Source organism: Sceloporus undulatus, chromosome 3, assembly GCF_019175285.1.
Source record: "Sceloporus undulatus isolate JIND9_A2432 ecotype Alabama chromosome 3, SceUnd_v1.1, whole genome shotgun sequence".
Classification (NCBI taxonomy): domain Eukaryota; kingdom Metazoa; phylum Chordata; class Lepidosauria; order Squamata; family Phrynosomatidae; genus Sceloporus; species Sceloporus undulatus.
The window spans coordinates 257361713-257376059 of NC_056524.1; the positions used below are offsets into that span (position 1 = coordinate 257361713).

At 38.9% G+C, this 14347-nt stretch overlaps 1 protein-coding gene across 9 annotated transcripts in view; it reads left to right on the plus strand.

The window, feature by feature from the left end:
- Positions 1-14347, plus strand: part of NLGN1 (neuroligin 1) — an 892554-nt gene that overhangs the window by 255290 nt on the left and 622917 nt on the right. For 5 of the 9 annotated variants that reach the window (XM_042457844.1, XM_042457845.1, XM_042457843.1 and 2 more), the window contains exons 2-3: positions 1525-2356; positions 2833-2892. In XM_042457844.1, the coding sequence (XP_042313778.1) occupies positions 1864-2356; positions 2833-2892 (553 nt within the window). In that variant the 5' untranslated portion in view covers positions 1525-1863. The remainder of the gene's footprint in view (positions 1-1524; positions 2357-2832; positions 2893-14347) is intronic. The other 4 variants (XM_042457849.1, XM_042457851.1, XM_042457848.1 and 1 more) reach the window with 1 other exon arrangement.

Genomic DNA, 14347 nt, shown 5'->3' on the forward strand with positions numbered 1-14347 from the left:
GGGTTGCAATGGTGTCTCACCAGACAGTTCCCCCTTTCCTTGCTCCCACTGACACCAATCCTAGAGACATCAATGGACCATGGGTGGGCAAATTGCATCCTCCATGCCACATGTGGCCTCTTGTTCCCAATTTTGTGGGGATTTTGTGTCCGTTCTTCGAAAATTTGTGTCTCCTGATTCTATGTTGGTTCACCAAATAAGTAAAAAAGCAAAGTCTAATATTCTATGATACCATACTTTTCAGTCACACATTCATATGACAATTCTAAGTAGGGCAGTCATTTGTGAATTACTAAGAATGAAATTCATCACCCCTCCCCCCTAATAAAAGAGTACAAGAGGGGATACACACGCACAGTCATTTGTATCTAGAGATGGCAATTTCAGTATAATTACTCTAATTTGAATAGAAATAACACGACATTTCTATGATTCTATGATCTCACCATGGTGGGGAATACTGTGATGAAGTGAACTGTGTGTCTCTTCATCCTGCTCTCAGGGGCTGATTGCTGATGGACAACAGTTGATGAGTCTCCTTTCTTACACATCTTTAACTTCTAACTTCAGATAGACGATCATATCATCTAAAGATGGTCACTCTAATTTTGAGATTGTCCAGTCACATATGCATGCAGTGTGGGAGTCATATCCACATGATGTATTTCCATGGTGCTCTGATGTTCATACATGTGTGTGACAGAGAGAATTTTATGACTGTCTGGGTTGAGCCCATAGTACAGTTTCATTACTTTCCAACTGGCTGCCAACAGGGTTCCATTAGCAGGGCATGGATTGGTTCTACCCATGTGGTGTATCAGTAGTGTAGGATGGCTCCCAGGGAAAGTGGCTCATGTCTATGTGAGAATGAAGGAACTAGGGAGAAGAACGTGAGCATGTTTTTGTTAAATTATGTTTATTGTATGCATTATTGAGTTATGCACATATTTATTGAATTAAATCAGATTAATGTACAATCACAATCATAATTTCAGAAGTTATTTTGGACTTGGTATCGTGAGAGAGCTCAGCGGGGCGGGGGGAGATCAGCCATGCCTCCTAGTTAATGATCTTGGTCTTTCTATGAAACTGTGCTCCATCTTGCATTTATTGCATCTCTTAAGCTTGTATAAAATTATAATTGATTTGTGGTTCTTGTTAAACCATCCCTGGTAACAAGTTTACAATTGATTGCAAGTCCCTCTGAGACACATTTTAAAAATACAACATTAAAAATGCATTTAATCTGGCCTTTGAATCCATGTATTTGGTTTCAGAAAAGTGAAATTCAAAGCTGCCTTTCTACAAAGACTGTACAATAAACTCAGTAGGTGACATAATAAATAACCTGGGAATCAGTATTTTACTTGTCATCTCAAGGAACCATAAACTATTTACTGTGTAATTTTACTTACATGGCTCTGGCAACTATTAATGTATGTACAGTAACTTGTAAAACATCTAGTTATTATTCTACCCATATTAGCTTTTCATACTAATGATTTATTTTTTCATTTTCTTCAGGATATAGCCCTGCAGCTAACTGGAATTGATTTATAAATGGGGAATCTGCAGTAGATGGATGCGGTCTTCATATTGCTACTGTGGAAAACAGAATTGTCAATTGAATGTAGTCTGATAAATAGGCCCATGTGAAGATGCTATCTCAGCAAGAATGAAATCAATGGAAGATGCTTGTCGTGTGAAGAGTGTTGTGGGAGTTTTCTGACGGGCTCACGTTTTGGAGGCTCAGCCCATACATTTCATTTCCCGGATCTCTTGAAAAGGTTTACCTTCTCCCTTCTCACCAAGTGGATACAAATAAGGTCATTTGAATCATAGTTATACAACTGATGTGGGACCATGGCATTTCCAAGATCCATGTGGCTGAACTGTGTATGGCGAGCAATGCTAGTCCGCCTGTTGCACATGGGACTGGATGCAACTTTTACTCTTTGTGTACTTGGGTTCTTGCTTCATGCTGCTGCTGTGTCATCACAAAAACTGGATGATACTGACCCTGTGGTGACCACCAGCTTTGGAAAGATCAGAGGGATGAAGAAGGAATTGAACAATGAAATTCTGGGGCCTGTCGTTCAGTTTCTCGGGGTTCCTTATGCCGCCCCGCCAACTGGGGAACGTCGATTTCAACCTCCTGAACCACCATTTACCTGGCCAGATATAAAAAATGCTACACAGTTTGCCCCAGTGTGTCCCCAGAACATTATAGAGGGAAGGTTACCTGAAGTCATGCTTCCTGTCTGGTTTACTAACAACTTGGATATAGTTTCTACTTATGTACAAGATCAGAATGAAGACTGCCTCTATTTGAATATATACGTTCCAACTGAAGATGGTGAGTTATTTACAGGAGAAGCAGGGATAACTTTTGTTTTACTTTCCTATTTCAAGTTATTTACTCTTTAATCATATATACTGGTAGCCAGCACGGCTTACTCGTCTGCATGCTAGCCTTTTTTTCTTCCCCAAATTTGTATGCATGTGGCTTTTCTATGTATGCATCAGTTCTTAGCCTCTATTGTCCCTTCTCTTCTTCTCTTGTCTATACTCATTTTCTTCGTCCTTCAGCACGTGTATTCTTGGGTCAAAGTTGGTACCTAATTCTCATTCCCACCCATTGACTTCTGGGAAAGATGCATCAACATCTTGATCCATTGCATGGGTAGGCAAAAAGGAGTCAAGCCTCTTCTGCACCTAACCAATATATACATATAAAAGCAGGCCATCTTGAAGTTAGCTAGTGGTATTGCATGCTCCTACTGTTTGTCACGGAGCTCCATGTTATTTTCTAGTCTTCTATTCATTTTTCAGTCAAAAGAATATCCAAGGAATGTGCCAGAAAACCCGGCAAGAAAATTTGTAGAAAAGGAGGTATGTATAAAGTGGTCATAAAACGAAACCTGGGTGGAAAAAAGCACATTAAAACTATACAAAGGAAGATCAAATTAAGACATCTTGAAGGAACATTAGGCTGCTGTTTTGTTGGTTAGCTGCTGTGCAAGAAGAAGAAATAGCACTGGAAAAATGAATTTGTTAAATAGTTTAAAGGAAAGTTTAAAAGGAGAGAGAGAAGGAAAGTAACTATCCTGCCTGCCTCCCATAAAAGCCTAAAAACTAAATATCTTGTCCTTGTTGGCATATCTGAATTTGTACTGATAGAGGTCTGAAACATAGCTGTAGTGTGTGCTTTCTATATGTGGACCTAGGGTTTTGGCATAGTGTCCAGTAAATTGGAGCAAAGAAACTGTTGAACCTTCTGATCCCAGTACAAACATTTTTTTGTAACTGCTCTGTAAATCATATATTTGATCAATATTACTAACATGCCATTTCCCCCCTTTCCAGCTGCTGTAAAGGTGAATTTAATTTCCAGCCTGTTGGCATACCAGCTATTTTAAATATATTATACTGAGAGTATACAATAGCATTATGTTAATTATGCTTATAATATTAGATTATTTATATGGCAACAGTAATGTGGCATTGGTCTTCAGGGTGGACTTTGTAACTGCTAGTACTATGCAGTAATATATCTGATTTGGTCATAGTGGATGGATGTATATCTAACTTTTGGATGTAGAGGTGTGAGGGAGAGAATCATACTACTACAGAATTCATGGGATTTCAAGGAGTTTATTCAAGAGTTTAAATGAAAATAGATAACTTTAACTGGTATGTTTATGTAGTTAAGTTTAATATGCAAAATTTCAGATCCACAAACTATCAATAAGATTAATACTGTTATTTACCAGGGAGAAAGGTGTCCTACAAATGGGAATCTAACTATGGATTTCAGCTCTGAAAGGCAGGACTAAAGACGAACCGGAGTTCATAATATCACCTTCTGATATTGTGTTTAAGTAGGCAGATCTAATGTGAATGGGTTAACATTAATCTTATATGAGTGTATATGGAAATAGTGCAGTGCTTTGGGTTCTAAAGGGGAAGAAAACTTAGTTGATAACGTACATCATTATAAAATATTTATACTGTGCACATTTTTAGAAGATGTCTATCTGAAACATTTTGAATGTTAAATGTCATACCCTTTTATTATATTAATTCAGACCTCTTTTTCCAATGTAGCTTATTTGTGGTATCAAAAAGTGTTTGTATTTTTTAGTTTCTTATCGTTTCTTGAGCTTCATTACTAGATGAGTTGAATTTGCCAGTGTCTTTCACTGCTAAACAAACATCATTCTCTTCCATGTTCATATTTTATTTTAAAAGGTAAAGTTTCCACCACCTTCCTACACAAAATTTAGTGAACTAGACTATAATTTTGACTCTGTGACCAAAGCACATACTTCTGTATTCATTTCTATGTGTTTGTTAGAGCAGGCCATCTCCTGAAGGGGACAACCTACACATTTAGAAATGGCACATGGTACAGTCTAGAAATGTATGATGAATCAGTTTTCAGTGTATATGATATAAGCTATGCACACAAATATGTGCTTGTTTTGAAAAAGCAAAACTTAGAGGAAATGGGCATGGATTGGACATGAGGAAGGGACATGGAGTCTCTTCCCAAAAAACAACAACTCTCATTCTCAGTGAAAGAGTTTATCTTGACATTTTGAGACAGCTTGCTGACAAATTGCCAGCCTCTGCAAGAGTTCTTGCTTTGAATGGAAGAACAAGACAAGGAGCACTTTCCTTTTCAGGAAGACTTCTGCAACTTGTGAAAAAAAGAAAGTCTGTGCACAAAACAGCTGTCTTTCCCTTTCAGAATGAAAGAGCACCCCCCCCCCAAACAATCACAAAAGGAGTAGCTGATTGATGGGGACTAAAAAAGGCTGATGAATGAAAGAGGTAGAAGATAAAGATCTGAGTGTTTCACTATTAACTATCACAGCTATTCACTTTTGCACAATGGTATAATTATGCTGTTGCACAATTTAAGCCAAAAATATTGTCACAAGTACAAGAACTCTTGACAAAAGGGGCTGCAAACATATCATGTTTCAGGCAAGGAGAAAAAATTGGCTTTTGCCCCTCCAGGATGTTACTTTCTAATGTGAGACGGGGAAGAGAGGATACTGTATTTGTAGATGTGGACTTTATAAATGTATAGTTTCTTAACATAGGTATCAAACAGTCAGAAATGTAGAAGCTGTGGAGAAATATATGCTATTTTTTAGCTTTTTGTTTTTCACTGGAATTGGATGGGAGAATGAAACATATGCAATGTCTGTTTAAATTCTGCACAGCACTAAACTATGGAAACTTACTCAGAAGTAAACCCACCACATTCAAAAGGCTGCATTTTTTTAGGGGAGCATTAAATCTTTGTAGAGTAAATGCTAATGTCTGATATGTTTATGCAGCTGAAAAATCTCAATTGATTAATTCTGCTCAACAGTATTTACAATAATAATAATTATTAATTCTACTTATATCCTGCCTTTCCACCTTCATTTATGATACAATGAAATAATTACAAATTTGCTTGTATGATAATTTAAACAATAATTACAAATATATTTAAAGTTGGTGGTGGAACAGCAGCACAATAGATTTTTGTAAAGCTGGAGAAACAGGTGTTGCACTAAACATGGAAAACATCATTGGTATAGAAAAAAAATAGAAATAAAGGTGAAGATCCTGGACCAGTCATATAGCCATGATTTTGCAGCTGTTTGTTTGTTTGTTTAGAGTATTTATATCCTGCTCTTCAGACACAAAGGCTCCCAGAGTGGTTTATAGATTGTTAATCTGGCAGTTCCCTGTGGTCAGGTTTAAAATCTAAAAAGACATGACACAAAATATGAAGAGAAGGGCAGTGGGAAAGGGGATTAAGCCCAGCAGATACGGCTGGTCCTTCTCTCCTTCCAAGATCAGGGTGGTAGCAGTTAAGATGGAGGGAGGGCCTTTAATTTCCCCTGGGGCTAATGCCTGCTTCTCCTTTGCCGTGTCCAAGATCAGGATGGTATCAGTTGAGATAGAGGGAGGGCCCTTAATCTTCCTCTGGGCATAGGAATGGAGGAGCTTTGCCTCCCTGTCCTTCTTCCCTCCAATGTCATCTACCAATCTGTCCTGCAAAACCCATCTTAAAAACCAGGCAGTTGTATGTGAAGCAATTCTGCAACACTGGTGAGTGGAATGTTGAAGGATGACATGTTCAGCCCCCTCCCACCAGACCCCTGCAGGCTTCTGTCACAGCTCTTTGCTTATCACAGTTTACTGTATCACAGTGCTGGAATACCATCCTTCAACACCCTTTTCACCAGTTCTACAGAGCTCCTTTATTTGGTGTGGCTGCCTGGCTCTTAAGGTGGCTTCTGAGGGCATTTGCAGTTATTGCAATGGCGCCATAACCGTAACTGTGAATTGTAAATTGTTACAAGGTCATAAGCCTAGCTTATGACACTCTTAACTGCCTAACAGGATGCCAGCCATACTTTCCTGGGCATGGAAATAGTGGCCTAGTTCCAAAAAATCCGAGGTTCATTAGTGTGTCCAAGAAGGCTTTGGAGCACGGGTATCACTAGAGGGAGTGGGACATGCCAATCACATCGGGTGATGCCTTAAGGGGAGGTGACACCGCTCCTCACCAAACATCTGCACCAAATGAGATGTGGATTTCACCTGTGTCCCTTTAAAAACATGGAAGAGATAGTGTGAGTGGGGCAAGGTTCAGTGGCAAGAACAAGGTGAGGTCCTGTTTGTTTGTTTTTTTAAAAAAAGTAAAAATAATTGAAGCCTCAATTATTATTTTTTCAATTTAAAAAAACCCAAATTTCACATCTTACCAAATTTTCACTGTAACCACATGAAACTATGTCCATGTAAATACATTTAGGCTAAATGCATCTGAAGAAGTAGACTTAAGTCTATGAAAGCCCAGGCTGCCAACTTATTATATCTTTGAATTCAGGCTGTGTGTATAATATTGTAATTTAAAGGTACTGTATAATTTTAATTTTGCTTGTTGTTTCTGTCACAACTATTGCCATTAAATTCAGTGATATATGGGAATTACAATTTATGAGTACCATTAGTACAACAAAACATTACTAAAGATTCTGTACTGTTTGGCAATGGTGGGATAACACCATGAGTTACCAGACTGGGTGATGCTAGTCCTAGTGACACCACTGCTTTGGGGGTTGATGGTTTTTCTTAGCAGTTCCCTTTGCCGATGGCAATTGGTGGTGAATCTGTGCCAGATTTTACTCTAAACTTTAAAAGGGATACCCAAGGTTCTGAACTCTATTCCCAAAACTGGTTCATTGAAGTCCCCAGCTGCTACGATGCTTTGCTTTTGAAATTAAGATACCTACATTTTAGAGATGGTTTGCAAAATATTATTGGAGTTCTGCCTGAAAACAAATGATATGAAAAATCCCACTGTGAATGCTCTATCCCTTGGCCACACTTAAGGTGGTTATTTGAATCTTGGCCGGTGTATAGACTTCTGTGTCATAATGCAGAGACAGATGAAGTACATATTTTCAGAGAGGAAAGCTTAGAAAATAAGCATTTCTATTAAAGGAATAGCAATAAATCTGGACATTCAGTTAAACTGGGCTAGAACATTTCACTCCTCAATAATATATCATCATCTTTTGACACAATTGTTAGAGTAGCCATGGACATAATTAGCTATCTTTCCCAAGACCATGTTTATTTCATTTTATTGATGCCTTGCTCCTTTCAGGTAAATATATCACTGAAAAGAGTGCTGTAACTCATATTTATTTGTACAATCAAAATCAAGGGTCTGAATCAGGGGTTGGAAAAGTAAGGCTCCTTGGAATGGAGCTGCCAGAATCCCACAGCTAGCATGGCAATGGTCTGAACAATACCTTCTGTTCTTTCACCTCAAACTTTGTGGACTTTAGGAATGGAGACCTTGTATGAAGTGAAATACACTTTTCAAATTGGTTGATTTCTTCCTTCATATTGGCACAGTTCACATAATTCTTTGAGGCTTAATACATCTGGTTTATAAAACCATTAGAGACATGTACTTCTCCATTTCAACTCCTTTCCATTCTCCTGCAAGAGGCTGCCACCAGAAAAAAAAAATGGTTTCCCCCTATTGCCTTCTGGACTATATTCCTTATTAACTGGACCTAAATGTCACTGGTAATCCCAACTAAGGTAGACCCTTTGACCCAATGGGAATTACATAAATGTGGACTCATAATCCAACAGTTGACTCAGTCATTCTAGTCTATTTGGGATTATCAACATTAAATCAGAATTCTCCAGTTCACGCATAACGGACAACCTTGGGTTTGTACAAGCCACTATCTTCATCTTGAGGAAAATGAGCCACAGGAGGAGGAAAGAAGAGGGAATATAGAGAAACACTTTGATCCCACTGTTCATTCTAACCTATATATCAGTCAATTCACTGTGTATCCATGTAAAAATAAAATAAAATTGTGAGTTAAATTCCACTGGATGTAGAAGATGGAGTTTAAAGTGAGTTTGGAGGAAGAGAAGTAAGGGCTGGGTTATGCAAATGCAAAAATAAATAAATAAATAAATAAATAAATAAATAAATAAATAAATAAATCCTATTATAGCCATGATGATAAAGAAGAGTTTGGGAAAGTTACAGTTTGTAGGATCCTCCATCCAGTGTGGCGAGCCACTGTTGGAATTGTAGCCCAAAGCTTTGTCAGCAATAACATGGCTGGCAGACTTTAACAACTATCTGAAGATATTCTGTATTTTGGAAAGTTTAAAAGTAGTTTTGCAACTTCAAGCATTAAGAATGGACTGGGAGAACTGGACAGCCATGTAAAACTAGAATATAAAAATTATATTAAAATAATATAAAGCCAGTCTTAAATTGAACTTTAGTGGACTCTGCATGTGAGATAATAAGTTATATTTATTTTCACCAGACTTTAATTTACTGCGACTATTTCTTTATATTTGGTGATATGAAGATGTCATTTATTACCTTCCAGGGATGCAGATGACCAGATTAATCTGTACCAGGGGAAATTAGGGTGTTCTTCAGAACAACACCCTCTTGCATTCTCATATCTCTTTTGTATGAGAATAACTGCAGTAATTTACATGCCTTGACTAACCTGCGGTGCAGCAGTGGCTGTTGTTATGCTGTTCATCAAGCATGTGTAATTAGCTGAGTGACTTTCGCCTTCTATAACCAGGCATTGATTTTACATAGTCATAAATAAAGATGAAGGGCTCCACTGCTTTTAAATGTCCAAAAGCCTATGCAACTTTTTTTTTAAAAAGAAAATGGCCCAAAGCAACAGGGAAATGAGAAGGCTGAAAAGGATGTGTGTGTAGTTGAGTAGCAGTTGAACTTAGTGGCAAGGGGAAGGATAAAGAAGCTTTTCTTCTAAGTGCTATTCTAGTCTTTTTGATTGTGTTTACATAGGGCAAAGCCAAATGTTTGCTAGTGAACTTTGTTGGCTCAAAGGATTGCTATGGGGGAAAAGCTGCACAGATTCTTTCCCTGTTTATCCCTTTCCAACTTGATTATGTTCCTAACTTCTGACCCCCACCCCACCCCACCCCCCAGTATAAGATGAGAGCAAGAAGCATCATTCCTACTTGGAACATGGAAAAAGTTACAGTTTTGGTGGAGAGCTCCCAGAATCCATGGTGCAATGTGGCAATAACATTTGAGAACTTCTGGGAGTTGTGATTCAGAAAAAGTAACAGATGACATCATGTTGTGTCTTGTGCATTTATAAGTTCTCCTACAGAACTAGTTGAATGTTGTTGTTTTCCTACATGGCATGGAATCATGGTTTTGTATTGCACATCAGTTCACGTGCAGATGTGGACATTGATGTCACACGTGTATTGCAAATGCATACATGTGTGTACATTGGTCACATCTTGAGTCGCATAGTATCACAGTTCATTGATGAGCTAGTGTTGTGTAACCAGTGCATAACTCCATGGGTGTAAACTTGCATTCTGTCTTCTTGGTGTATGATCTCAGATGTGAGGTTTCAAAACTGTTCCCTCAGCCAGAATTGGCTTTTTCCTATCATGATGACATAATCAAATCTTTTGGCAATGTTGTATCAGTAAAACATGAGTGAAGGCACTGCTTACTGTACCTAGGTGAGTTCTGGTGGATTGAAGACATAGAAAATTCATCAAGACACTCACTGTGCTCACTGCCTGGGTGGACATTTCATCCTTGGTTGGAACTACCTCTACACCCAAATTATCTAAAATGAGGGCAATGACACTTAGGCCCATTACAAACGGGAACTGAAAGTGGCAGAACGGGCACTTTGCAGCGTGCCAGCGGCGATTTTAGGGTTCAGGAGTGCGCAGTAACCGCACACTTCCAAACCCTAATATGTATGGGCAGTGCCATCTTGATGCAGCACCATCCATAGAGCGTGCACATCCATGATGTGTCTTGTGTGATGCATCCAAATGGCACGGTGTACAAGACACATCACTGTGATGCCCCAGGGTGCAAATGGTGCATAGACAATGTCGCGGGAAGGATCTGGAGCTCCTTTTTGGGGTGGATTGTTGCTGCAGCCATGTGGTTGTCATGGCAATGATCCAGAGGAGAGGCCGCTCCTTTCTTTTAATCTGTACCGGGCGTTAAAGAGTGTATTTTGACTTACCACATTATCGCACTACACTCTTACAGTGCTGCTATTCCTCTTTTACTGCTGTAGCTGCCTCCTGAGGCTTGTAGTTCTAGAGGCCTAAGAGCTCTCTGGCTGAGTATTCTAAATGCTCTTCCTTAAACTGCAAATCCCAGAATGCAACAGGAGGTAGCTAGTGTATTTAAAGTGGAATAGCAACACTATAAGAGTGTAGTGCGATAATCTAGTTAGCCTTACCTTCTAAACCTAGTCACATTCTCTCATTCATGTGTGCGCTCACACACATGGTGTATACACAGTCCTATACCTATATATATATATATTCTTTCATTCATACCTTTTTGAGAAACGCAGACAGTTACAAGTCAGTGTCCTTAATTTAATGCTGGTATAGGTGCTTCACTGTCCTTCTCAGAAAAGTTAATTTAATTTAATGAGGAGACATAGATGGATCTGTGTCTATATCATCCATCCATTGATGTGACTGTAAGCATTATGTTGATGACCTTTAAAATACCCTTGTTAATGAATGGATCACAGACTTATAGTAGATTGCATGCTTTATACCCAGAAGATTGTGGGTTTGATTCCTGATATCTTGACTTTAACGACGACGACGGCAACAACAACAACAACAACAACAACAACAACAACAACATTACAGCAGATTGTTGGAAAGATTATGAGTCAGAATAAATAGCACAAAGGTGGACGGACCACTAATATGACCTTGTATGAGGCAAGTTTTTGCATTCTTAATTGATGGATGTTGTTATCATTTCTCACGTCAGTGTGGCAAAATGAGTAGGACATCAAGAGGCTGCTACAATCACCTTATAAACATTGGTAACTAGTCACATCTTCATTATATTCATTACACATGGAACTGGAAAACAGGCCATTAAAACTTAACAACCATTACAGCTCCTTTTTTCAGTTTTAGCTTTCATACTAGGCATGTCAAACACCACCATGCAATACAGTTCTATGGAACAAATTGCCTTCATTACTCTGTTTGTGCTTGTATGTGTGTGTGTGTGCAATTTGTGTTTTTGTTGCCTCTGGAAACCTCTTTTCTGCCCTTTACAGTGGAAGATTTGAAGATGAAGCCAAGACTCAGCAGCCTACTATTTTGAAATGTGTGTGTGTGTGTGTGTGTGTTTTGCCTTCTCATGCAAGTCTTTCAATATGGTTCCTTTTTTAAAAAATGTGAAGTTGCTCATGCTATTATGGACAAGCTCTGTCCATGATGAATTTTATATTCCTCCTCCAACTTAGTCACCAGTGGATGGTGGAAAGGTTTGATATTCGCCACTCATAAATGTTTTAGCTGTGGACTCTGGTATTGGCAGAGGGTTGAATCAGATGGTCATTTGGGCCCATTCCAACTCTACATTTCTATGATTTTATCCATCTCCACTGTTATCTCTGATCAGTGAATGGGAATAACCATGAAACTTTCATATAATGGATTAGGAATGGGAAAATAAATAGAATCTGAGTGAAATCAGCTTGGTTCATGCCTCTGATCAACCACTTTCTGTACTCTGTTCAGTCTACCTCACATGAACACCAGAGAGTCTCATAGCTGTTTAAAGGATAAGTTTTATTTAGCATAGGTTTGTGTGTGTGTGTGTGTGTGTGTGTGTGTGTGTGTAGGTGGGATGCAACCCACTTCATTAGATGGAACTTCACAAAGTTGCTCCGTGAGTACAATGGGAAGGGGAAACTACTTGTGCAGTTTTGGTATGTACCTTTCAGGTCTTTGCATAGGTATCACATAAAATAAGCAAGAAAATAATACGATATTGAAAGCAGGGTGTAATTTATGTGCATTAACACTTTCTCTCAACAATGATACTTAACTGAAACCATGGCTGCATTGCTTTTGGGAAGTGGGAGTAGAGGGAATGATTTAGAATTGTAATGGAAAATGATAAGACCTGCCTGACACTCAAGTGAAGTGCTCTAGAAAAGCAGTTATATCTCTCTGTGTGTGGCTGAACATTGCTCTTATTAAAACCAGATGTAAAATTCAGAGCAATTACCTTGGCTCTAGAAAGGGAAGGGCACTCTGTGGTCTCAACATACAACGGATGGGGAAGTTAGTTATTCTAACAATGCATGTCGGCATAAAATCTATTATTTAACTTGGTGGCATTGTGTTTGCTTCTCTCCATCTTCCCCAGCTTGTTAGTTTTACATTCCTTGGCATTCCTCAATCTGCTGTTTGAGACAGAATAGTCTGGCAAATATGTCATAGTCTATTATGTTCCCTGACTGGCATGCAGAGAGACTTCATGTGATGTTTTGGTAATGTTGCTTTTTCTGCTTGTTGTTTCTTACCTGCTCCTTTACATTTCTTCCTGTGTTAACAATTTACTCTGTAATTTGCTTGGTTTATATTCCAACTGTTAATGAGAGATTAATATATAGAGAGAGCGCTAATGGGTTTAACCTCAGTATTTCTGAGGGCCCATCAGTAGTAATCCTATTTTTCCCATATTATACCATTCTCAAAAATTAGCAGCTTTAGTTTGCTGAGGTCTCTCTGAACCTACAGTTAGGAGAATGTAACTGGGCTTTTTATGTTGACATCACAATTTTATGGGGTATACTGTAGACATTGAACCTTCACTCCTTTTCCACCTTTCAGTCTTTTAAAAATTAATAGACCTTTTACTGACTATATTAATACAGTCAGTGTTCCATATCTATGGATTCTGCTTCCACAGATTCAACCACCCATGGCTTGAACACACACACACACAAATCCCAAAAAGCAAACCTTGATTTTGCCATTTTATATAAGAGATATCATATTAGTACTTCAATATATATAATAGGAGTTGAGCATCCATGAATTTTGGCATCCACAGGGGTCCCTGGAACCAAACTGCACAGGATACCAAGGTCCCACTGTATTACAAATTTTTATTTTATTATATTATATTGTGAAAATCCTCCAGTGTACTGTGAGATGTATATGTTTAAGCTAATCCTTTCTTTTCTACAATATTTGTTTCAAGTTTGCTTCTGTGGGCAAGATGTCATTGGTGTAGGCTTCTTCTTGAGGGCCAAACTCCTCCTTGCTACTCTCACTCCCAGTTTTCATTCTTTATGATGCTGGGTGGCTCTTCACATGTGTGTCCTGCTGTGCTGCCCAGCATTGCCACCGCTGTCACAGGCCACTCACTCTGAGGTCAGAATGAGGCATCCAGTATCAATTACATGGCTGGGTGCCTTATTCTGACCTCCAAGTGAGCAAACTGTGATAGTAGTGCTGCTGAACGGCACAGCGGAACACATTGTAAACAGCTGCCCAGCATCACAATAGAGAGCTCCAGATCTTCTGGGAAAATTTAGAGCAAAAGGTGCATTCATTTAAGCTGTTTGGGGGGGCGGGTATACCAAGGATTTGGTATAGAACTGGTCAGATGTAGTCTAGACAGTTCACACCAGAACCAGGGATTGGGCCTTGCACCATCCAGACTGATCTTCAGAAGGATGGGAGAAGGATGTTTTATTTGGCCTAAGCAGATAACTCTCAAGTCTCTCTCAAGTATATCTAAGTCTGGTTGTAGCTCATTGTCTTTATCAGTGGTTCTCAACCTTTGGTCCTGTAGATTTTTGAGACTTCAGCTCCCAGAATTCCTGAACAATGAGCATACTGACTGGGACTTCTGGGAACTGAAGTCCAAAACATCTGGAGGCCCAAAGGTTGAGAACCACTGATCTATATATTTTGA